Below are 25,797 nucleotides of genomic sequence, written 5' to 3'. Positions count from 1 at the left end.
ACCTTTGTTCAGAAACATACATAGACTAAATGCCTTGTTTTATTTATTTTTTTGAGATGGAGTCTCACTGTGTCACCCAGGCTAGAGTACAGTGGTGCCATCTGGGCTCACTGCAACCTCTGCCTCCCGGGTTCAAGCGATTCTCCTGCCTCAGCCTCCCAAGTAGCTGGGATTACAGGTGTGCACCACCACACCCAGCTAATTTTTGTATTTTTAGTAGAGACTGGGTTTCTCCATGTTGGTCAAGCTGGTCTCAAACTCCTGACGAGGTGATCCGCCCACCTCAGCCTCCCAAAGTGCTGGGATTACAGGTGTGAACCACCATACCCGGCCAAGCCCTGTTTTAATCTTCACTTTAAGTAATGAGAAACTGAGGCCCAGAGAGGGCAAGGATTTGCCCTAGGTCACACGGCAGAATCTGGGCTAGAAGCCAAACTCCCAGTTCCCAGCAGCAGCCGTAAGAGGCCTGTGCCCCAGAGAAAGGCCAGAGGCAAGAGAGGACACAGAAGGAGCTGGGCAAATTGTTTTAATGTGTAACAGTAGGCCAACTGGGGAGGACAAGGCCCCAAGCCCCAGCCTTTCTCCTGATGCCCTGGGACCTGTGTGCCTGGGACATTCCCATGCCTGCCCCAAGCCCTGAGGCCCACAAGTCCCAGAGAAGAGTGGGAAAGTAAGTTGGGTAGTTGCAGCTCAGCCCCAAGAGTTCAGGGAGGAAAAAACAGGGGCTAGTTGAATTTAGCCTTGGAAAAATCCATCTCCGGATGCTGATCCATGAACCTGGAGAAAGGGAAGCAAGAAGATGAAACAACTCATCCTTCTCTTCTAAAGCTGTCCCTTCTCCCAGCACCCCCGTGTCAAGTCTAATCTCTTTAGACCTCAGCAACACCGAGCCAGGCTGGGCAAGAGCAGTGCCCAGGGTATCTGAGACCCATTTGAGCCCCGAGGTTGGAAGCTGAGGTGCCAACACTGGCACTGTTTTCCTGTAGGTGGCAATGACCCGCCTGTTACCCCTTCCCTCCTATCATGAGCCATGAGCCGGCCTTGCCCTCAAGATGACCTCAGCAAGTGACAAGAGTAGGCAAGCCAAAGCCATAAAGCCATAAACATGGCTGGAAAGGGGGCAGGGCAGCTCCTGAGGCAGCTCAGTGATCCACTCACTGCTGTCACTAAAATCTAAGCCCCCAGGCACCCACCCTCCCCGAACCCCTCTTGCTCACTTCTTCAGAATCTCCTGTTTCTTCTGTTCGTCTGAGGTTGGCAGCCCCATGGACTTCTGTCTCTGGTCATACATCATCTTTTCCACCATGCTGCGAGTCTCACTGTCCAGGTCTGACAGCTGAGGGCAGGCAGTGACGGGAATTGGTGAAGCTCTGGAAACACCTAGGCCCCTCACCCTCCTGCCGAAGTTCTCCCAACCAGCCAGGGCTCACCTTGGAATTCTCAGGGTTAATCTTCTTGGTATTGATCTCAGGGTCACTGGACACCAAGCGGCTCCACCACTCCATCTTATTGATCTGTGAAGAGAACAACCAGGGGGTGGGAGGTGGCCTGCTCTGTGCACCAGGAATCACCCCTTAACCCTTTCACAACCAAACTCTCTCTCATCCATATCCTGCACCTGAGACCCCTGCAGGCCTATACTGGGTCCAGAGGTACAAGACTGCCCTTCCTGCAGCTAGGGGAGACACAGAGGCAAACAGTTACAAATCAGTGTGATAACGGAAAGAAAGCAGAAAGGGAGATATTCATCCAGGGTGGAGGGAGAAAAGTTTGAAAGTGACACTTGGGCTGAGCCCTAAGACAAAAAGCAGTATTCCAGATTTAAAATGGGAAGAAAATTTTCTTTTTTTTTTTTTTTTTTGAGATGGAGTCTTGCTCTTCTTGTCCAGGTTGGAGTGCTGTGGCACCATCTCGGCTCACTGCAACCTCTGCCTCCCAGGTTCAAGCAATTCTCTGGCCTCAGCCTCCCGAGTAGCTGGGATTATAGACATGTACCACCCACCACACCAGGCGGATTTTTGTATTTTTAGTAGAGACAGGGCTTCACCATATTGGGCCAGGCTGGTCTCAAACTCCTGACCTCAGGTGATCCGCCTGCTTCAGTCTCCGAAAATGTTGGGATTACAGGTGTGAGCCACCGCGTGCAGTGGTGCAGTCTCAGCTCACTGCAACCTCCGCCTCCTGGGTTCAAGCGATTCTCCTGCCTTAGCCTCCCAAGTAGCTGGGATTACAGGCGCCTACCACCATGCCCAGCTAATTTTTTTGTATTTTTAGTAGAAATGGGGTTTGCCATGTTGGCCAGGTTGGTCTCGAACTCCTGACCTCGTGATCTGCCCACCTCAGCCTCTCAAAGCACTGAGATTATAGGCATGCGCCCCACGCCCAGCCTGAAAAAGTTTTTAAGCAGGGAAGTGCCAGGCGTGGTAGCTCCTACCTCTAATCCCAACACTTTGGGAAGCCAAGGCAAGAAGATCCCTTGAGCCCAGGAGTTTCAGACCAGCCTGAGCAACATGAGACCCTGTCTCTACAAAAAACATTTAAAAATTAGCCAGGAAGGGTGGCGCTCACAGTTACTCAGGAAGCTGAGGTGGGAGGGTCGTTTGAGCCCGGGAGGTCAAGGCTGCAGTAAGCCGTGATTGCGCCACTGCATTCCAGCCTGGGTGAGTACAAGACCCTGTCTCAAAAAATAATAAATTTAAAAGGCAGGGAATAGGCCGGGAGTGGTGGCTCATGCCTGTAATCCCAGCACTCTGGGAGGCCAAGGCAGGTGAATCACGAGGTCAGGAGATCGAGATCATCCTGGCTAACACGGTGAAACCCCGTCTCTACTAAAAAATATCAGGAAAAAAAAAAAAAAAAAAGCTGGCCATGGTGGCGGGAGCCTGTAGTCCCAGCTACTCTGGAGGCTGAGGGAGGAGAATGGCGTGAACCCGGGAGGCGGAGTTTGCAGTGAGCCGAGATTGCGCCACTGCACTCCAGCTGGGCCACAAAGCAAGTACAGAGGCATGGAGGGGTGAGTGAGGGCAGCCAGTGCCAGTCGGGCAGGCTGGGACAGGGTCTTATGTGCCCTGAGAAGTTCTCCTCAGACCTTTGGCCCTTTTCAGAGACCACCTTTATTTACTGGTGTCTGTGTCCCACCTCTCTGTAAAGGCAGTGAGGTTGAGCATGTAGGCTTCCTGAGGGCACAGATTTTCCTGTTTTGTTCACTGTTCTCTCTCCAGCACTTAGAACAAGAACAGTACCACGCACAGAGTAGGTGTTCAAGTATTTGATGAACTGAATCCATGTACAGACCTAGTGAAAAAGAAGTGGCTTTAGAACCTAAGACTTTCTTTTTTATGAGACGGAGTCTTGCTCTGTCGCCCAGGCTGGAGTGCAGTGGCGCAATCTCAGCACACTGCAAGCTCCACCTCTTGGGTTTACGCCATTCTCCTGCCTCAGCCTCCCGAGTAGCTGGGACTACAGGTGCCCGCCACCTCGCCCAGCTAGTTTTTGTATTTTTTTTTTTTTTTTGAGACGGAGTCTCGCTCTGTCACCCGGGCTGAAGTGCAGTGGCCGGATCTCGGCTCACGGCAAACTCCGCCTCCCAGGTTCACGCCATTCTCCTGCCTCAGCCTCCTGAGTAGCTGGGACTACAGGCGCCTGCCACCTCGCCCGGCTAGTTTTTTGTATTTTTTAGTAGAGACGGCGTTTCACCGTGTTAGCCAGGATGGTCTCGATCTCCTGACCTCGTGATCCGCCTGTCTCGGCCTCCCAAAGTGCTGGGATTACAGGTTTGAGCCACCGTGCCCGGCCAGAACCTAAGACTTTCAATTCTGACTCCACCCCTTCCCAGAGGCAGGAGCTTGGGTAAATCAGTGACCTCTTTTTCTGACTCAAGCCTGTAATCTCAGCACTTTGGGAGGCCAAGGTGTGAAGATTGCTTGAGGCCAGGAGTTCAAGACCAGCCTGGGAAATATAGTGAGACCTCCGTGTCTCTACAAAAATTAATAACAAAAATTAGTCAAGCGTGGTGGTGTGCACCTGTAGTCTTGGCTACTCAGGAGGATGAAATGAGAGAATTGCTTGGGCCCAAGAGTTCAAGGCTGCAGTGAGCTAAGAAGGTGTTACTGAACTCCAGCCTGGGCAACAGAGTGAGACCTTGTCTTTAAGAAAATAAAACAGGGACAGATCTACTTTAAAGAGTGTTGTCATGGGGATTAAGATAATTCCACAATGGCCGGGCGCGGTGGCTCAAGCCTGTAATCCCAGCACTTTGGGAGGCCGAGACGGGCGGATCACGAGGTCAGGAGATCGAGACCATCCTGGCTAACACGGTGAAACCCCGTCTCTACTAAAAATACAAGAAAATTAGCCGGGCGAGGTGGTGGGCGCCTGTAGTCCCAGCTACTTGGGAGGCTGAGGCAGGAGAATGGCGTGAACCCGGGGGGGCGGAGCTTGCAGTGAGCCGAGATCGCGCCACTGCACTCCAGCCTGGGGCACAGAGCAAGACTCCGTCTCAAAAAAAAAAAAAAAAAAAAAAAAAAAAAAAAAAAAAAAAAAAAAAAAGATAATTCCACAATGCCCCCAGCATGGCTCCTGAGTAAAATAAGCACACATCCTCCTTTCTTCTTCCATCAACACCCCAGGCTAGAAGGGCTGGGCCTCACATACCTTCTCCAGATGCACAGTCACCACCTTGCCGTCCTCAATGAGCCACGAGCTCTCCTCCACCTTCACTTCGTTGTAAAGCTCCCCATCGATGATCGCTGGCTGCCCCTTGAGCCCCACCCGGAGGTGCCGCCGCTGGATGTCCACCACCACATCCTTTCCTTTCAGCCGGAAGTTCACACGGAAAGGGACCGCTAGCTGCATAGGGCAGAGGCAGTCAGAAGAAGCCACTAAGTGCTGCTGGTACCCCAGGCTGGCTCCCTAAGCTTCACCTCTGGTCCCTGCCACTCACGTCCAGCTCCGACAGGGTCTGGCTCCAGCGGTAATTGGGCAGGTCTGCCCCGTTGCCTAGGTTGGGCTTCAGTTTTCCTTTGTCCTTCTCATCTTCCTCCTCATCTTCCTCAGTATCCTGCTTATAATCAGGGACACTCAGCTACTTACTTGACAAACAAGACACACATTGAACCCTCACTGGGCCAAGCCCAGGGCTAGCACTGGGCATACAGTCACAAAAGAAAAGAGACTTGGTACCTGCCCACTCCACAGAGGGGCAGACCCCAAGCCTTGGTCCACCGGGAACCAGGTAAAATGTGGTTCCGATCTCAGCCTGAGAGGAGCTCAGACTATTATACCATGTGACAAAGGATATGGCTGGGCCCACAGAACCCAGCCAACCTCAGATGGGACCTGTAATAGGCACTGCCCTTTCTGGCTCTTGGGTTTTCCTGCCATAAATGGGTTAAGGCCAGTTGGTTTTTTTTTTTTTTTTTTTGAGACAGAGTCTTGCTCTGTTGCCCAGGGTGGAGTGCAGTGGCGCGATCTTGGCTCATGGCAACCTCCGCCTCCTGGGTTCAAGCAATTCTCTGACTCAGCCTCCCGAGTAGCTGGGATTATGGGTGCCCGCCACCACGCCTGGCTAATTTTTGTATTTTTAGTAAAGACAGGGTTTCACCATCTTGGCCAAGTTGGTCTTCAACTCCAGACCTCGTGATCTACCCGCCTTGGCCTCCCAAAGTGCTGGGATTACAGGCGTGAGCCACCACGCCCAGCGGGTTTTTTTTTTTTTTAACCTGGATCCTTTGGTTCAATGTCTCTGAGTGTGATCTTAAAGTATGGGGAAGATTCCCAAAGCCGGGAGGGGAGGGGTTAGGATAAGGAAGGGTATTTCAGAGAAAGCAGTAGGCAGCAGAGTTCCTGTAAGTTCCAACCTCCTGGCTCATCCCAAGTCCCTGCAGTCCATCTCACCTGCTTCCCTGGGGAGTCAAGGCTGCCGTTCTTGAGCTGGGCCTCATGATTCTCTGCATCCTTTTTCTGGAGCAAAGAGCACAGCAGTTGGCAACAGGACCCCCTGCTCAGTGCCAGTGGGGATCTGAGGGGTAGAGAAGGGAAGCCCACTCTTCACCTGGTCAATCTCTAGCTGCAGCCTCTCTGCCTCTTCATCAGTTAGCTCCTTGATCTGGGGCCCTGAGGTCTCTGACTTGGCTTCCTTGGCCAGCCTGGCCGCCCGCTCTGCCTTCTCCCGCCGCTCGGCCTCCTGCCGGGCTCTCTTCTCCCGCCGGGTCTTCTGTGCCAGCTGATTGTGGTGGCTGAAAGTCTGGGTGATAAGCTGGAGAGGGAAGAAAAGCCATGAGGCATCAGAGCAGGGGACAGTGTCCCATAGCCTGGAGTCCAGCCCTGCTCTCTACCTGCTGGGTGCAAGGGCAAAGCACTGCACCCAGAACCTCAGTTTCCTCATCTGCAAAATGAAAATACATCTGTCTCATAGGGTTGTTTTTTTTTTTTTTTTTTGAGACGGAGTCTCGCTCTGTCGCCCAGGCTGGAGTGCAGTGGCCGGATCTCTGCTCACTGCAAGCTCCGCCTCCCGGGTTTACGCCATTCTCCTGCCTCAGCCTCCCGAGTAGCTGGGACTACAGGCGCCCACCACCTCGCCCGGCTAGTTTTTTGTATTTTTTAGTAGAGAGGGGGTTTCACCGTGTTAGCCAGGATGGTCTCGATCCCCTGACCTCGTGATCCGCCCGTCTCGGCCTCCCAAAGTGCTGGGATTACAGGCTTGAGCCACCGCGCCCGGCTGTCTCATAGGGTTGTAATGAGAATACCTGCAAAGCACCTGTCTCAATAAACTGGCTGCTTTAAAAAGTGACGCTTGGCCGGGCGCGGTGGCTAATGCCTGTAATCCCAGCAATTGGGAGGCCGAGGAGGGCAGATCACGTGAGGTCAAGATCATCCTGGCCTTCATAGTGAAACCCGTCTCTACCAAAAATACAAAAAAAAAAAAAAAAAAAAAAAAAGCTGGGCATGGTGGTGTGTGCCTGTAGTCCCAGCTATTCGAGAGGCTGAGACAGGAAAATCGCTTGAACCTGGGAGGCAGAGGTTGCAGTGAGCCGAGATCGTGCCACTGCACTCCAGCCTGGTGACAGAGCAAGACTCCATCTCAAAATAAATAAATAAATAAAGGAATTGCAGACTAGTCTGGCCAACATGGTGAAACCCCGTCTCTACTAACAATACAAAAAATTAGCCAGGCATGGTGGCGTGCGCCTGTAATCCCAGCTACTCATGAGGCTGAGGCAGGGGAATTGCTTGAACCAGGGAGGTGGAGGTTGCAGTGAGCCGAGATCAGGCCACTGTACTCCAACCTGGGCGACAAAGTGAGACCCTGTCTCAAAAAAACAAAACAAAAAAAGTGACGCTGGTAAAAGCAAAAACTCAAGCCTCAGTCCCTCACAAGCCTTTCTTGAATTCTCAGGCCCACAATGACCGGCTCTTCTGACTAATCACTCTTACTCTTAGTGCATCCTGTCTCCAAGACCACAGTCCAGCTATGCAAGACTTGACACCACACCCAGAAAGGCCACGTTAGCAGAAAGCCAGGGAGCTTTCTTTTCTTTTTCTTTTTTTGAGATGAAGTCTCACTCTTGTTGCTCAGGCTGGAGTGCAATGGCGCGATCTCAGCTCACTGCAACCTCCGCCTCCGGGGTTCAAGTGATTCTCTTGCCTTAGCCTCCCGAGTAGCTGGGATTACAGGCATGTGCCACCACGCCTGGCTAATTTTGTATTTTTAGTAGAGATGGGGTTTCTCCATGTTGGTCAGCCTAGTCTCAAACTCCTCACCTCCAGTGATCCGCCTGCCTCAGCCTCCCAAAGTGTTGGGATTGTAGGTGTGAGCCACCGTGCCCAGTCAAAGCAAGGAAGAGCCTGTTCACCCTCTCTCCAGCCAGCAAGCTGTTAACTTCAAATCCTTTCTCTCCACTATACCTTCCCAAGTTTCCACCCCACGATGTGCTAGCCAGCTTCCCTGCTACCCAAGGGCGACCCTCCACCCATACTATTGCCACCTGTCATTATTTGGCTCCTGGCCTTAGACAAGTGAACAACTTTGACTCTTTCTAAGCCTCAGTTTCCTTATCCGTCATGAGGATTGAGTATGACAGCACAAATCAAGAGCCTAGTGAGGTCCACATCACAGGGTTCCCCTGACCTGCAGCATCAGCATCACCTAGAACCTGTTAGAAACGCTAAATCTTAAGCCCCACTCCAGATCTACCGGATCAGAAATTCTGGGGTATGGCCAGGCAATCCGTATTTTTAACAAGCCCTCCTGGCCAAGTTCCATGCATACTTCAAAGTCGCACCTAGATTTGAGTTCCTGGTCTACTCTTACTTGCGTGACCCTAAGGTCATGTCTCTGTACCTCTATCTTGTTGTTACTATTTTTGAGGCAGGGTCTCACTCACCCAGGCTGGAATGTAATCAACCTCCCTGGGCTAAGGTGATCCTCCCACTTCAGCCTCCCCAGTGGCTGGGACTATAGGTATATGCCACCATCCCTGGCTAATGTTTTTATTTTTTGTAGAGACAAGGTTTCGCCATGTTGACCAGGCTAGTCCAAACTCCTGGGCTCAAGTGATTCACCTGCCTCTTCTTCCCAAAGTGCTGGATTTACAAGTGTGAGTCATTATGCCCGGTCTATGTTATTATTTCTGAAAGCAGTCTTGGCCAAGTGTGGTGGCTCATGCCCATAATCCCAGCACTTTGGGAGGCCGAGGCGGGCGGATCACCTGAGGTCAGGAGTTCTTGACCACCCTGGTCAACACGATGAAACCCTGTCTCTACTAAAAATACAAAAATGAGCCAGGTGTAGTAGCACATGCCTGTAGTCCCAGCTACCTGGGAGGCTGAGGTGGAAGAATCACTCGAACCCAGGAGGCAGAGGTTGTAGTGAGCAGAGGTCGCGCCACCATCCTGGGCAACAGAGTGAGACCCTGTCTCAAAATAAATAAATAAATAAAAGCAGTCTTGGCATATGTTGTTCTTTGCCTGGAATGTCTCGTCCCCACTCTCAGGTCACCTGGCAAACCAATTCATCCTCCATGACCAGTCAAGTGTCAAAGTTTCACCTCTGGCCCAGGAACATACCCTTAGGACACTCAACTCAATGCCAACCCATACGCAGTGTGCATGTGCACACACACGCACACACCTCTAGAGGCCTTGCCATGTGATCAGTGGTCAATAAACCCTCTTTCAAGCATCTCTAAGACAGAACTGCAGGGAAAGCTCTGCAGGGGCTCAAGGTCACAGAAGTCACCCACGGGGCCCCAGACCTGGGGTTCTGCTAAATGCCCTGTGGATTCTCATCCATTTGATGCCAATTTCTCCTGCTATGCCCAAACCCCCTGCCCCATGCCACACCACAGTAGCTCCACACTCTACAAGGTTAAAGAACACCAAATATACCTCCTAAACCACGAATTAAACTGGTAGGGGAGGCCATTCTGCTGTTAATGGAAGCCATGGGTCATAATTACGCCAGCAGAGGCTGTTCCACCACAGGGCCTTGTTCCCAAGTCCCTAGTCAGAGACCTTGAACTAAAGCCATTTGCCAACCAGTGGCCAAAGGGAGGTGGGAACAGGGCCCTCCCCTCTCCCAGCTCCACTGAATCATGTCACATCCCATTTGTACTGTTCCTTCCTAGCTCCTGGAGGTTAAGCAAGGGCAGAGCTAAACCACCAGGCAGAGTCAAGGCCAATCACAGCAGCCTCTGACCCCTCCTCCCATCAACTTGACCTAAGCCCAACCTCAGACAGATAACCCCAGCGGTGTGGAAGCCTACCCAGAGGCTGTCACAGACTCAAGCTTCAGTCACTGGACACATATTTGGGAACCACAGCCAACCAGGGTGGGGAGGGCTGGGCCTGCTCTAACGCCAAGCCTGTCGCTCTCCCCGAGAAGAGGCCCAGGACAGTACAGGCATGTGTCACAATGCCAGCCCTCTCAAATACTTTTCAGAAGGCAGAAGAATTTTATGAAAGAGTTGTTATTAAAATGCTAATCCAGGTCAGGCACGGGGGCTCCCATCTGTAATTCCAGCACTTTGGGAAGGAGAGGCAGACAGATCACTTGAGCCCAGGAGTTTGAAACCAGCCTGGGCAACATAGGAAGACCCTGTCTCTATAAAAAATACAAAAATTAGCTGAGTGGAGTGGTACGTGTCTGTAGTTCCAGCTACTCGAGAGACCGAGGTAGGGGAATTGCTTGAGCCCGGGTGGTCAAGGCTCCAATAAGCCATGATCACACCACTGCACTCCAGCCTGGGAGACAGAGCAAGACTCTGTCTCAAAAAAATAAACAAATAAATATAAATAAAAATAAATAAATAAATGCTAACGCACTGGGGAACTACAACTGTGCAAATAAATTGAAGTTTACCAGGCACAGTGGCTCATACCAGTAATCTCAGCACTTTGGAAAGGTCGAGGCGGGCAGATCGCTTGAGCTCAGGAGTTTAAGACCAGCCTGGGCAACATGGTGAGACCCCGTCTATACCAAAAATACGAAAATATTAGCTGGGCATGGTGGCACATGCCTGCAGTCCCAGCTACTCGGGAGGCTAAGATGGGAAGACTGCTTGAGCCTAGGAGCCGGAGGTTGCTGTGAACCGAAGGTTACAGTGAGCCGAGATTGCGCCACTGCACTACAACTTGCGTGACAGCGAGAACCTGTCTCAAAACAAAAAACCCCCTAAACGATGGGGTTTGGAGTTTCTAGGTTGGTGAACACATCAAAGTGTTGGGAGGGTGGCACACCCAGAGAGGGTATGGAGGCTCCATGCCCCATCCCAATACCTAGCCCTACACAGCTATTTGGCTGTTCCTGAGTTATGTCTTTTATAATAAACCAGTAACAGTAAATAAAGCACTTTCCTGAGTTCTGAATCATTCTAGCAAATTATTAAACCTGAAAAGGTGGTCATGGCAAACCCCAGTTTATAGCTGGTTGGTCAGAAGTACACAAGGCAACTTGGAACTTATGACTGATGTGTCAAGTGGCCGCCGTCTTATGGGACTGAGTCCTTAACCTGTGGAAGCTGCAGTAATTCTGGGTAGTTGGGGTCAGAATTCAATTGAATAGTAGGACACCCAGTTGGTGTCCAGAGAACTGGAGAACTGGTTTGTTTTTGTTTTTTGGTTTTTTTTTTTTTTTTTTTTTGAGACGGAGTCTCGCTCTGTCGCCCAGGCTGGATTGCAGTGGCCGGATCTCGGCTCACTGCAAGCTCCGCCTCCCGGGTTCACGCCATTCTCCTGCCTCAGCCTCCGGAGTAGCTGGGACTACAGGTGCCCGCCACCACGCCCGGCTAGTTTTTTGTATCTTTTGGTAGAGACGGGGTTTCATTGTGTTAGCCAGGATGGTCTCGATCTCCTGACCTCGTGATCCGCCCGTCTCGGCCTCCCAAAGTGCTGGGATTACAGGCTTGAGCCACCGCGCCCGGCCGAACTGGTTTGTTAAGTGGTAGAAAAACCCACACATTTGGTGTCAGAACTGCTGTGAGTCAAAACCACTCTTAGGATGCAATATGCAAAATCCAGATTGTGGGAAACTTTGCCAGGACAAATAACCATTTCTTCAAAAAACAAATTGCAAGAAAAAAAGAGATCTCTTGTGTTTTATTTTTTAAATCTTTACATTTTCTTCTGTAGGCCAGGCAGGGTGACTCATGCCTGTAATCCCAGCGCTTTGGGAGGCCGAGGCGGGTGGATCACCTGAGGTCAAGAGTTAGACCACTGGAGTTTGAGACCAGCCTGGCCAACATGGCGAAACCCTGTCTCTACTAAAAATACAAAAATTAGGCCGGGCTCAATGGCTCACGCCTGTGATCCCAGCACTTTGGGACGCCGAGGCGGGCGGATCACCTGAGGTCGGGAGTTCCAGACCAGCCTGACCAACATGGAGAAACCCTGTCTCCACAAAAATTAGCCAGGCGTGGTGACGCATGCCTGTAATCCCAGCTACATGGGAGGCTGAGAAAGGACAATCGCTTGAACCCGGGAGGCAGAGGTAGTGGTGAGCTGAGATCAGGCCACTGCACTCCAGCCTGGGCAACAATAGCAAAACTCCCTCTCAAAAAAACAAAACAAAACAAAACAAAAACAGAAAAACAAAAATTAGCCGGGCCTGGTGGTGGGTGCCTGTAATCCCAGCTACTTGAGAGGCTGAGGCAGAACTGCTTGAACTCAGGAGGCGGAGGTTGCAGTGAGCCAAGATCATGCCACTGCACTCCTGCCTCATCACGAGAGTGAGACTCCAAGTCAAAAAAAAAAAAAGCCGGGCGCGGTGGCTCAAGCCTGTAATCCCAGCACTTTGGGAGGCCGAGGCGGGTGGATCACGAGGTCAGGAGATCGAGACTATCCTGGCTAACATGGTGAAACCCCGTCTCTACTAAAAATACAAAAAACTAGCCGGGCGTGGTGGCGGGCGCCTGTAGTCTCAGCTACTTGGGAGGCTGAGGCGGGAGAATGGCGTGAACCCCGAAGGCGGAGCTTGCAGTGAGCCGAGATCACGCCACTGCACTCCAGCCTGGGAGCACAGCGAGACTCCGTCTCAAAAAAAAAAAAAAAAAAAAAAAAAATTTTTTTTGTAGAGATGGAGTCTCACTATATTACCCAGGCTGGTCTTCAACTCCTGGGCTCAAGCGATCCTACCACCTCAGCCTCCCAAAGTGCTGTGATTATAGGGCTGAGCCACTGTGCCTGATCCTTAATTTTTTGTTTTTGAGGTCTCTTAATCTACAGGTTTCTATCACCCAGTGTAACGTGTGAACCTTGTTTGAATTGGGAATCAAACAATCGTAATCAAATAACCCAATTAAAAAAAGACAAATGTCTTAAAGAGAAATGTGGTGCCTGCTTCCCCATCATCTTCCAACCTCACTGTAAGTTTCCTAAGGCTTCCTCAGCCATGTAGAGCTATGAGTCAATCAAACCTCTTTCCTGGCCGGGTGCGGTGCCTCATGCCTGTAATCCTAACACTTTGGGAGGCCGAGGGGGGCAGGTCACCTGAGGTCAGGAGTTCAAGACCAGCTTGGCCAACATGGTGAAACCCTGTGAAACCCTGTCTCTACTAAAAATACAAAAATTAGCCACGTGTGGTGGTGGGCACCTGTAACTCCAGCTACTCGGGAGGCTGAGGCAGGAGAATCGCTTGAACCCAGGAGGCGGAAGTTGCAGTGAGCTGAGATCACACCACTGCACTCCAGCCTAGATGACAGAGCAAGACTCTGTCTCAAAAAAAAATAAATACATAAAATAAAAAAACAGAACAACCTCTGTCCTTTATAAATTACCCAGTCTCAGGTATTTCTTCACAGCAGCATGAGAGCGAACTAATACCTTGTCAGAGATGAGCTTTGGACTTGGACTTGTGGGTTAATGCAGAAATGAATTCAGACTTTGTGGGGCTGTTGGAAGGGCATGATTATGTTTTGAAATGTGAGGACATGAGATTTGGGAGGGGCCAGGGGCAGAATGATACAGTCTGGCTCTGTTTCCCCACCCAAATCTCACCTTGAATTGTAATTCCCACATGTCAAAGGCAGTACCAGGTGGAGGTAATTGAATCATGGGGGTGGTTTCCCCCATGCTGTTCTCATGATACGAGCGAGTTCTCACAAGATCTGATGGTTTTATTAGCCTCTGGCATTTCCTCTGCTGGCACTGATTCTCCTGCCACTCTGTGAAGGAATGCCTTCCTCTATGATTTTAAGTTTCCTGAGGCCTCCCCAGTCATGCAGAACTGTGAGTCAATTAAACCTCTTTACTTTTTTTTTCTTTTTTGAGACAGAGTCTCGCTCTCTCGACAGGCTGGAGTGCCGTGGCACGATCTCAACTCACTGCAACCTCTGCCTCCTGGGTTTAAGCGATTCTCTTGCCTCAGCCTCCTAAGTAGCTGGGACTACAGGCGCACACCACCACACCCAGCTACTTTTTGTATTTTTAGTAGAGCTGGGGTTTCACCGTGTTGGCCAGGATGTTCTTGATCTCCTGACCTTGTGATCTGCCCGCCCTGGCCACCCAAAGTGCTGGGATTACAGGCGTGAGCCACCGTGCTCAGTTGTAAACCTCTTTTCTTTATAAATTACCCAGTCTAGGGTATAGCAGCATGAGAACGGACTAATACAGAACCCTCATGTACTATTAGTGGTAGTGTCAAATGGTGCATCTGCTATGGAAAAGATCATGGCATTTCCTCAAAAAACTAAAAACTGGCTGGGTACAGTGGCTCACACCTGTAATCCTAGCACTTTGGGAGGCCGAGGCGGGTGAATCACCTGAGGTCAGGAGTTCGAGACCAACCTGGCCAACATGGTGAAATCCTGTCTCTACTAGAAATACAAAAATTAGCCAGCTGTGGTGGCACACGCCTGTAATCCCAGCTACTCAGGAAGCTGAGGCAGGAGAATCACTTGAACCCAGGAGGCAGAGGTTGCAGTGAGCTGAGACTGCATCATTGCACTCCAGCCTAGGCAACAAGAGTGATACTCTGTCTCAAAAACAAAACAAAACAAAAACAAAAACAAAAGCAAAACAAAAACTACCATATTATTCAATAGATTACACTGCTGAGTAATACCTACAAGAATTGAAAGTAGAATCTCAAAGATTTGTGCACCTATGTCCACAGAAGCACTATGCACAAAAACCAAGGGGTGAAAGCAACCCAAAAGTCCATCAAGAGAAGAATAGATTAAAAAAAAAAAATTGTGGCTGGGCGTAGTGGCTCAAGCCTGTAATCCCAGCTCTTTGGGAGGCCGAGTTGGGCAGATCACAAGGTCAGGAGCTCGAGACCAGCTGGCCAATATGGTAAAACCCCGACTCTAATAAAAATACAAAAATTAGCCGGGAATAGTGGCGTGTGCCTGTAGTTCCAGCTACTCGGGAGGCTGAGGTTACAATGAGCCGAGATCGTGCCACTGCACTCCAGCCTGGGCAAGAAACAGAGCAAGACTTGTCTCAAAAAAAAAAAAAGTGATATATATATATAATGGAATATTATTCAACCTTAAAGGGGATGGAAATCCTGTCACATACTACAATGTGGATAAATCTGTGGACATTACATTAAATGAAAAAAGCCAGTCACAAAAAGATACATATTGTATGATTCCATTTATATGAAGTATCTAAAGTAGTCAACCTAGACAGAAAATAGAACAGCAGTTACCAGGAGGTAGGGGAGGGAGCAAAACGAAGTTGTTTAATGGGTACAGGGTTTCAATTTCACAAGATGCAAAGAGGTTTTACAAATATGTTTCATAATCTAAGTACACTTAACACTACTGAACTGTACACTTAAAAATGCTTAACATGGGCCAGCACAGTGGCTCACATCTGTTATCCTAGCAATTTGGGAGGCCGAGGCAGGTGGATCACTTGAGCCCAGGAGTTAGAGACCAGCCTGAGCAACATGGTAAAACCTCATCCCTACAAAAAAATAGAAAAATTAGCTGGGGGTCGGGCACAGTGGCTCACGCCTGTAATCTCAGCACTTTGGGAGGTTGAGGCAGGAGGATCATGAGATAAGGAGTTCAAGACCAGTCTGACTGACTTGGTGAAACCTCATCTCTACTAAAAATACAGTAATTAGCTGGGCATGGTGGTATGCACCTGTAACCCCAGCTACTCAGGAGGCTGAGACAGGAGAATCGCTTGAACTGGGGAGGCAGAGGTTGCAATGAGCTGAGGTCGCACCACTCATACTCCAGCCTGGGCAACAGAACGAGACTTCGCCTCAAAAAGAAAAAAAAAGCCAGGCGCGGTGGCTGAAGCCTGTAATCCCAGCACTTTCGGAGGCCGAGACAGGCGGATCATGAGGTCAGGAGATTGAGACCATCCTGGCTTACACGGTGAAACCCCGTCTCTACCAAAAAATACAAAAAAACTACCCGGGCGAGGTGGCGGGCGCCTGTAGTCCCAGCTACTCGGGAGGCTGAGGCAGGAGAATGGCGTAAACCCGGGAGGCGGAGCTTGCAGTGAGCTGAGATCCCGCCACTGCACTCCAGCCCAGGCAACAGAACGAGGCTCCGCCTCAAAAAAAAAAAAAAAAAAAAGAAAAAAAAAAATTTAGCTGGGCATGATGGCACTGGAGTCCAAGCTACTTAAGAGGCTAAAGTGGGAGGATCACCTGAGCCTTGGGGAGGTCAAGGTAAGTTGTGATCGTGCCACTGCACTCCAGTGGCTGACAGAGTGAGACTCTGTCTCAGAGGGAAGAAAAAAAAAAAGGGCCAAGCATTTTCAGAGGCTGAGGCAGGCAGATCACAAGGTCAGGAGTTCGAGACCAGTCTGGCCAATATTAGTGAAACCCTGTCTCTACTAAAAATACAAAATTTAGCCAGGCATGGTGGTGGGCACCTGTAGTCCCAGCTACTTGGGAGACGGAGGCAGGAAAAATATTTTTTTTTTTTTGAGACGGAGTCTTCTTCTGTCGCCAGGCCACAGGCAAGTGGCGATCTTGGCTCACTGCAACCTCCAACTCTCAGGTTCAAGCAATTCTCCTGCCTCAGCCTCTTGAGTAGCTTGTGCCACCACACTCGGCTAATTTTTGTATTTTTAGTAGAGACAGGGTTTCACGGTGTTGGCCAGGATGGTCTCGATCTCCTGACCCCGTGATCCACCCGCCTCGGCCTCCCAAAGTGCTGGGATTACAGGCATGAGTTACCGCGCCTGACTGGCCGGAGAAATCTCTTGAACCTGGGAGGCAGAGGTTGTAGTGAGCTGAGATGGTGCCACTGCACTCCAACCTGGGCAACAAAGCGAGACTCCATCTCAAAACAAAAACAAAAACAGGCAGGGCGCAGTGCCTCATGCCTGTAATCCCAGCACTTTGGGAGGCCAAGGCAGGCAGATGACCTGAGGCCAGGAGTTTGAGATCAGCCTGGCCAACATGGTAAAATCCCATCTCTACTAAAAATACAAAAATTAGCCAGGCGTGGTGGCACACGCCTGTAATCCCAGCTACTCGGGAGGCTGAGGTGGGAGAACTGCTGGAACCTGGGAGGCAGAGGTTGCAGTGAGCTGAGATGGTGCCACCACACTCCAGGCCGGGCAACAGAGCGAGACTCCATCTCAAACAAACAAGCACACAAACAAAAAAATCAAAACAAAGGTTAAGAGGGTAAATTTTATGATGTGCTTTTTACCACACTTTTTTTTTCTGAGACAAAGTCTCGCTCTGTTCCCAGACTGGAATGCAATGATTTTCAATTTTTTTGTACAGATATGGTCTATGTTGGACCAAACTGTCTTGAACTCCTGGCCTCAACTGATCCCCCCACCTCAGCCCATAATTTTTTAAAAAACAAAAGAGCTGGGCGCAGTGGTTCATGCCTGTAATCCCAGCACTTTGGGAGGCCAAGGCGGGAAGGTTGCTTGAGATCAGAAGATCGAGACCAGCTTGGGCAAGATGGTGAAACCCCCACTCTACAAAAAATACAAAAATTAGCTGGGCATGTTGGGGCACGCCTATAGTCCCAGTTACTCAGGAGGCTTAAGTGAGAGGATCACCTGAGCCTAGTGGTCGTGGCTGCAGTGAGTCATGATCGCACTACTGGACACCATCCAGGCTGGGCAGCAGAGCGAGACCCTGTCTCAAAACAAAACACAACAGTAAGAGAGCACTGAGGGAAATCAGAACCCTGAGTGGATGTGGATCTCTGGTAATATTTAAAGAATTAGTATGCCTTTTTGGAGGAAGTAATACCATTACAGTTATGTTTTGTTGTTGTTGTTGTTGTTGTTTCTGAGACGGAGTTTCACTCTTATTGCCCAGGGTGGAGTGCAGTGGTGCAATCGCGGCTCACTGCAACCTCCGCCTCCTGAGTTCAAGCGATTCTCCTGCCTCAGTCTCCCGAGTTGCTGGGATTACAGGCACCCACCACCATGCCCAGCAAATTTTTGTATTTTTAGTAGCGACAGGGTTTCACCATGTTGGTCAGGCTGGTCTCGAACTCCTGACCTCAGGTGATCCACCCGCCTCAGCCTCCCAAAGTGCTAGGATTACAGGCGTGAGCCACCACACCTGGCCCTACAGTTATGTTTTAAAACAGTAACTTTTCTTTTAGTCACACAATATTTACTTATCAAAAAATACGCCTTCAATGATATGTAAGTGGAATGTAATAGGGCAGTCCCACCGTACCCATGGGGATTCGTTCCAGGACCACTCCTCAGCACTAATTTCTCAGGATGCTCAAGTACCTTATATAAAATGGCATTTTATTTGCATATAACCTACACACATCTTCCTATATACTCTCAATCATCTCTAGATTACCTAATACCTAATACAATGTAAGTGCTATGGATGTAAATAATTAGATTGTATTTTTTTTTAATGTGGTGTTTTGTTTTTGTTTTTTTAGATGGGGTCTTGCTATGTTGTCCAGGCTGATTTCAAATTCCCGGGCTCAAGCCATCCTCCCATCTCAGCCACCCAAGTAGCTGGGATTACAGGTGTGCATCACCACGTCGGGCTTAACTCATATTATTTTTTATTATTGTACTCTCGTTTAAAAAAATTTTTTTTCCAAATATTTTCCATCAGTGGTTGGTTAAACTCATGGATGTAGAGCCCACAATACAAAGGATCAACTGTATTTGTCCTTTTGTGACCAGCTTATTTCATGTAACACGATGTCCTCCAAGGTACATCCATGTAGCAATGGACAGGATTTCTTTCCCTTTTAAGGCAGAATAACATCCCAGAATATGTCTATACCACATTCTGTTTATCCATTCACCTGCTGATGGAGCCTTTGGTTCCTTCCACCTTTTGGCTATTGTGAATAAGGAGTGAACATGGGTGTGCAAATAAATCCTCCTTCCAATTCTTTTGGGTATATACCCACAAGAATGACTGCCGGACCATACGATAGTTCTATTTTTTAATTTTTTGAGAAACTGCCATAACGTTTTCCATAGCAGATGCACCATTTGACATTCCCACCGACAGTATACAAGGGTTCCAGTTTCTCCCTATCTTTGTCAACATTTGTTATTTTGTTTTTTTTTTTAACAGATGCCATCCTAACAAATGTGAAGTAGTATCTCATTATGGGTTTTGTTTTGGAAACAAAGTCCTGCTCTGTCACCCAGCCTGGAGCATAGTGGCACAGCGGCGCAATCACAGCTCACTGCAGCCTCAACCTCCCAGGCTCAAGCAATCCTCCTACCTCAGTCTCCCAAGTAGTTGGGACTAGAGGCGTGTGCCACAAGGCCTGGCTAATTTTTATTTATGAGTTCCTAAATATGAAATTAACCATTAAATGTTATTCATCCTCTGCACTACATATTTTCGTATAATCTAGTGTTCTTCAATTGACTTAAATATGTCTCTTTTACCATTTACAAATTTTCAGCACTTGAAAAGGCAAACAGCTATCTCTTCTTTTATAGCTTCCAGTTTTCTAATCTTGAAGTCTCCCCCATATAAGACTACAGATTCCTAGCTTTCCTTACAGGATTTTTCTTACCTGTATTTTTTTTTTTATAGAGTATGACAGATGGTAAATTTTGGTTTTCTAACCAAAAAAAATTCCACGTAGCAGCATGACTTATTGAATCATGCTTTGCCTAATGAACTGAATTACCACATTAGACACATTAAATCCTCATAAATGCTAGACTTTATTTCAGGATTCTCTAGTCTGCTTCACTGGTCCATTTTTCTCTTCTTCTATCAATGCCATATTGATTAGATCGCTATGGCTGTATTCAAGTCTACAATTCCTAGTCCCAAAAGCTATAAAATCTAAGAGTGCTTTTGTAATTTTTTGTAAGTTTGCAGTATCAGGTATTCTCTACAGAAATATTAATGTGTTTTGTTACAGGATGCAGCTCCTGGCCCTAGGATTGGATTATGATCTATAATGCACATTATATGCACTGTATTGCCTTCCCGAAATCCAAATAATTTTAAATACCAAAACACATGTGGCCCCAAGGGATTCTGAAGTGGATTGTGGTCTTTTGCCTTTTTTTTAATCCTTGTAACTTCCTTGTGAGGTAAGGATTATTCCCTCTTACAGTTAAGCAAAATTAGAGGCTGGGCGCGGTGGCTCATGTCTATAATCCCAGCACTTTGGAGGGCCGAGGCGGGCAGATCACGAGCTCAGGAGTTCAAAACCAACCTGACCAACATGGTGAAACCCCCGCTGTACTAAAAATACGAAAATTAGCTGGGCGTGGTGGCAGGCGCCTCTAATCCCAGCTACTCAGGAGGCTGAGGCAGGAGAATCACTTGAACCCGGGAGGCGGGGGTTGCAGTGAGCTGAGATTGCTCCACTGCCCTCCTGCCTGGGTCATAGAGCAAGACTCCGTCTCAAAAGAAAAAAAAGAAAGAAAAATTAGGTAGTCCCAGCACTTTGGGAGGCTAAGGCAGCTGGATTGCGCCACCGTGCTCACGCCACTGTGCTCCAGCTGGGACACAACAGAGCAAGACCCTGCCTCAAACATACACACACACACACCCCCCCAAGGGTTCATCTCTCTCCCTTCTTACAGCTATTTATCCTTCATACCTGAGGCATCACTTCCTCACAAAGTCTTCTCTGAGCCCCCAACCTAAGTTAGTTTTACGTTCCCAGGGCTTCTGCCCCAACACCCACTACTTTTTCACTGCTTGTTTTTTTTGTTTGTTTGTTTTTGGCTACACTGTGAGATCCATGAAAACAAAGAACAAATCTGTATTCACCTCTGCAATCCCAAAGGGTCTGATACAGCACCTAACACAATCCAAAGTGTTAAGTGCGGTGGCTCATGTCTATAATCCCAGCTCTTTGGGAGGCCGAGGCGGGCAGATCACCTGAGGTCAGGAGTTTGAGAACAGCCTAACCAACATGGTGAAACCCGTCTCTACTAAAAATGCAAAATTAGCCAGGCATGGTGGTGCATGCCTGTAATCCCACCTACTTGGGAGGCTGAGGCAGGAGAATCACTTAAAACTTGGGAGGCAGAGGTTGCAGTGGGTCGAGATCATGCCATTGCACTCCAGCCTGGACAACAAGCATGAAACTCCGTGTCAGAAAAAAAAAAAAAAAGAAAAGAAAAGAAAAAATAAATGATTAGCCCCAAAACCTATAAAAACTAAAAGTGCTTTTGTATTTTTGGTAAGTTTGCGGCATGAGGTATATACAGGTAGTCTGACCCACAGAAAAGCCAGAGGTGTTAGTGACAATACAGAAAGAATATCTGAGCTAGAAGGGGTCTACTTTCTCCCATTTTACAGATGGAAAGATGGAAAGAACGAGAGCATTGCTGGGAACTCGACTAAGTAACATAGCTAGACCAAGAACCTGGGACTCCTACTGTTAGGTAATGTGTCTACAACAGAGTGGCCTCAAACCTTCAAGACACATTAAAGAGTTTACCAACTTGTTAGAATCCTGAAGCCACAGAAACAGTTTGCAAAGAACGTCTCCTTCTTATTATGTCTCTTATTTATGTCTATTATAAAGATAATGGTGCCGGGCATGATGGCTCACGCCTGTAATTCCAGCTACTCAGGAGGCTGAGGCACAAGAATTGCTTGAACCCAAGAGGCGGACATTGCAGACAACCAAGATTGCACCATTGCACTCCAGCCTGGGTGACAAGAGCGGGACTCCATCTCAAAAAAAAAAAAAAAAAAAAAGAAAGAAAGAAAAAAAAAAGCCCGGGCACGGTGGCTCACGCCTGTAATCTCAGCACTTTGGGAGGCCAAGGCAGGTGGATCACCTGAGGTCGGGAGTTCGAGACCAGCCTGGCCAACATGGTGAAACCCCATCTCTACTAAAAAATACAAATATCATCCAGGCATGGTGGTGCATGCCTGTAATCCCAGCTACTCGGGAGGCTGAGGCAGCAGAATTGCTTGAACTCGGGAGGCGGAGGTTGTGGTGAGCCGAGATCATGCCATTGCACTGCAGCCTGGGTGACAGAGTGACTCTGTCTCAAAAAAAAAAAAAAAAGGAACAGCTAAGTGAGGTAGAATCCTCATGATGTAACAATTTTCAAAAGTATAATTACAACCTTAAGGAATCAGAAAGGAGTTCAAGGTCTCAGAATCAAGACTACAAAACACGAACCCTTAAACTCTGAGTAAGAGCATCTGGGAAGACATGGCTCTGAGTATTTCTAAATTTATTTCTAAGCATCAGTTTCTAGTATCTGCCCAGTCTCATCTCCTAGGTAATTAGTTAAAACCTTCTCAGGCCGGGTGCAGTGGCTCACACCTGTACTCCTAGCACTTTAGGAGGCCAAGATGGGTGGATTACTTGAGGTCAGGGGTTCGAGAACAGCCTCGCCAACATGGTGAAACCTCATTTCTACTAAAAATACAAAAATTAGCCAGGCATGGTGGTGCCTGCCTGCAGTGCCAGCTACTTGGGAGGCTGAGGCCCAAGAATCACTTAAACCCAGGACGCGGAGGTTGCAGTGAGCCGAGATTATGCCACTGCACTCCAGCCTGGGTGACAGAATGAGACTCCATCTCAAAAAGATAAAATGAAATAAAATAAATAAAAGTAAAAATAAAACCTCCTGGCCGGGCACAGTGGCTCATACCTGTAATCCCAGCACATTGGGAGGCCAAGGCGGGCGGATCATGAAGTCAGGAGTTCCAGACCAGCCTGGCCAATATGGTGAAACCTCATCTCTATTAAAATACAAAAATTAGCCAGGTACAGTGGCGGGCGTCTGTAATCCCACCTACTTGGGAGGCTGAGGCAGGAGAATTGCTTGAACCCAGGAGGCAGAAGTTGCAGTGGGCCAAGATTGCGCCACTGCACTCCAGCTTGGGTGACAGAGCAAGACTCCATCTCAGAAAAAAATAAAATAAAAAATAAAACCTCCTCATTGGAAAAGGAACTGAGAGGCACTGTGTTGGGACAGAGGGCAGGTTTTCAACAGACTGGTTTCAACCCTGGTTCTCCCATAGCTCAGCTCAAGACTTTGGATAAGGTGCAAAACTCTCTTGAGCCAGTTTCCTCAACGGGGATAGTTAACACCTGCCCCTCTTGTAGGACTGCAAAAATCATGGGAAAAAAGGTAGATAGAGCGCTGAGCAAGGAGTGGAGACCGAAGAAATGACAGCTTCCTTCCCTTCCCCAACTCCTCACCTTTGACATTTCGCTTCTGCTGAAAGTTAGTTACTATTATGCCAAAGGAAGACCAGGTGAGTTTTTCTTCTGAAGAGACAGAGCTGCCGAAAAGAGAGCAGTTTCCAACACTTACCTTCTCTGCCATCCCCTCTTCTCCTCCAATGAAAAAGTCTGTTTTGCGTCGAAGGAAGCTGAAGAAGGTGTTCACAAGCTGAAAGATGGGGAGAAGATTAAAGGTGTGGAGCTGCCATTTGGGAGCCCTTCAAGTGCACACAAGTCAACTTCTTTTGTCTAGGAGGCAACTTGGGACTTGACTATTTTTCCTCTGAGCCTCCCAACTGAGGAGACATCTCCCCAGCAGGTTCTCTTAGTTACTTCCACCATGAAGCAGATTTCTCATATCCTGTGTGAGTGTGCGCGTTTCATTTTCCTTGTGATGCCTGAAGCAGCCTAAGTGTATGCAACACTCCTCTGCATCCAGGGCATGAAAAGCCCAGGCCCAGCTTTCCTCTCCAGAAAGTAAAAACCCCATCAAGACACTGGCTCACACCTGTAATCCCAGCACTTCAGGAGGCTCAGGTGGGCGGATCACTTGAGGTCAGGAGTTTAAGACCAGGTTGGCCAACAGGTGAAACCCCGCCTCTACTAAAAACACAAAAATCAGCCGGGTGCGGTGGTGGGCAACTGTAATCCCAGCTACTTGGGAGGCTGAGGCAGGAGAATCACTTGAACCCGGGAAGCAGAGGTTGCAGTGAGCCAAGATCATGCCACTGCACTCCAGCCTGGGTGACAGAGTGAGACTCTGTCTAAAAAAAAAAAAAAAATACACTAAGTTACTGGGTCAAAGCAAGACGGAGGAGAGCAAATGAAGCACTTCAAAGGAGGATAAGATGGATTAACTCTGGCTGGAGTACAAGTGTAGCCAAGGGTTTGAGTATCTGACGGACATATATTACCTTTTGACTTCGCAGAAGTTTCTTAACTCTGTACAACAGGAATAAGATGCAGTACCTATTTCTAGGGACCTGGTGAGGATCATGAGGTCATGGAGTTGAGGCCTTCAGCCACGTATGGCACAGAGCAAGAGACCCACTGGCAGAGGGTAAACACCTTACAAATAGGACCATGACCCATGGCTTAGTCTATCTGCCACCTGCAATGCTGGGCACCAGATACAGCTAAAGGTACATGCTCAGTAAAATTCTTGCTGAATGAAACAATCTAGCGGTGACCTAAAGTCAGCACACACAAGCCCTTTATTTGCCCAAGAGTGGCTCTAAATCTGATGAAATCTGACGCTAGAACATATATCAGTGATTTCCATTCTTGCTTCTAGACACTTTTTCAGTTTGTTCAAAAATGAACTCACTCCCAAATCCAGTTTTGTGTTAACAGTTTAGAGGAATGGAGACAGGAAGGCTTTTCACACTTCCAAATTAGAAGCACTCTCCCCACCACAAAGGGCTTAGAAGTCCTTGGTCACCAGACACCTGGGTTACATAGCAATAGAAAGTTCAATGGAAACCTACCTCCAGTGAGACACAATCAGCCATGGACTCTGGGAAGCCCACTGACCTGTCTAGGTGAGGACCACGCTGCATGATCTAGGCAAATCCCTGCCACTTTTCTGGCTCTGAGAATGACAGTTCTGATCCTGACGGACTTTTCTACCTCTAACTTTGTGTTTGTTCCAAAAAAACCAACTCCAGAATCTGGAACAGTTGGCCCTTATTATTCATACACTGTGTTACCGTGTCTGTCACTGAGCACGAATTATCCCTTTGAAATGCTCTTTGTAAGCTCTATCAGGGCGAGGACAGGTTTTTGTATCCCCAGTCGCGTTGAGTGTGGGACACACATTAATCACACGACAAATACTTGTTGAATGAAAAAGCCTTATTACTGAGAACTTACGGTACTTCACTACTCTCGGGAAACCGGCATTCGCAGCTGTCTCACAGACAAGGAAACTCAGGCTTGGAGAGATGTAAAGGTTCCAAGTTGGTAGGTGCTGGAAACTAATCGTGAACACAGGCCTCCTCTCCTATTCCCCCATTCAAGGCCTAACAAGACCACGTGCTAACATCACCCCGCGCCCCTACCACACACATTCGACGGCTCGCCCCAAGCCTTGGTGGATCCAAATCACTATATTTGGCACGGTTCTTACTAAGGGATGCTCCTCGGAAGACGCCATGAAAGTGGAAACGCGGTTGGGGGTATATGTGAAACTAAAGGGGGATCCTAAGCTCAGGGACGCGATAATTGCTACTACTGAGGGGCGCCGGGGGCCCGGGACTGATGCGAACCGGGTGAGACCGCCAGCGGGTGGCCAGGCCGGAAGCTGGGCGCGGTGAGAATGTGGGGGCATCCCAGAAGCCCGCGAGCCCCAGGGGTGGGTCTCAGCCCTCGAAGGCAGAGAAGGGCGGAAGGAGCTTGGCCAGGGCCGCCGGATGGGCCGACGCCGCGCGGACCGTTACCTCCTGCACGCCGCCCTCGTGCTGCTGAGCCATGGCCAGCAACATGCCGTCGAACCGCTCCTCCTCCTGCTCTCCGCCCATCGCGCCGGCTCCGATCCACGTCCCGAGCTCTGCACTCTAGTCCCGCGCTCTCTAGGCTCCTTCGGGTCGCGCCGGGCCCAACGACTCTAGTCGTCCGCCTTCCGCAGCGGAGCCGGAAACACGCACCCGCGCGGCCCCTGCAGGCCTGCCTCCTCCTCCTTTCTTCCCGCCTTCTT

At 49.0% G+C, this 25,797-nt stretch overlaps 1 protein-coding gene across 1 annotated transcript; it reads right to left on the bottom strand.

Annotated features, from left to right (window-relative positions):
- Window positions 1–509: 509 nt before the first annotated feature.
- NUDC (nuclear distribution C, dynein complex regulator) lies at window positions 510–25,774 on the bottom strand. The gene is made up of 9 exons (XM_025361024.1): window positions 25,541–25,774; window positions 23,194–23,271; window positions 6,053–6,256; window positions 5,896–5,961; window positions 4,943–5,059; window positions 4,654–4,848; window positions 1,431–1,514; window positions 1,218–1,336; window positions 510–777 (listed from the first exon to the last, which is right to left on the bottom strand). The coding sequence occupies exons 1-9, from the start codon at window positions 25,619–25,621 to the stop codon at window positions 726–728; spliced, it is 996 nt and encodes a 331-aa protein (XP_025216809.1). The 5' UTR covers window positions 25,622–25,774; the 3' UTR covers window positions 510–725.
- Between the last annotated feature and the right edge of the window lie 23 nt (window positions 25,775–25,797).

The sequence above is a fragment of the Theropithecus gelada genome, chromosome 1 (assembly GCF_003255815.1).
Source record: "Theropithecus gelada isolate Dixy chromosome 1, Tgel_1.0, whole genome shotgun sequence".
NCBI classification, from domain to species: Eukaryota; Metazoa; Chordata; class Mammalia; order Primates; family Cercopithecidae; genus Theropithecus; species Theropithecus gelada.
Note: the sequence above shows the minus strand (reverse complement) of the source record. Positions and strands in the feature narration are given on the sequence as shown.

Excerpts from the sequence above, each read along its gene's own strand:
- NUDC (XM_025361024.1), bottom strand. The coding sequence starts at position 25,621 with ATGGGCGGAGAGCAGGAGGAGGAGCGGTTCGACGGCATGTTGCTGGCC. Across the intron at positions 4,849-4,942 it reads AGACCCTGTCGGAGCTGGAC|CTAGCGGTCCCTTTCCGTGT; the intron begins GTGAGTGGCAGG and ends TGCCCTATGCAG. Across the intron at positions 778-1,217 it reads AAACAGGAGATTCTGAAGAA|GTTCATGGATCAGCATCCGG; the intron begins GTGAGCAAGAGG and ends CCCTTTCTCCAG.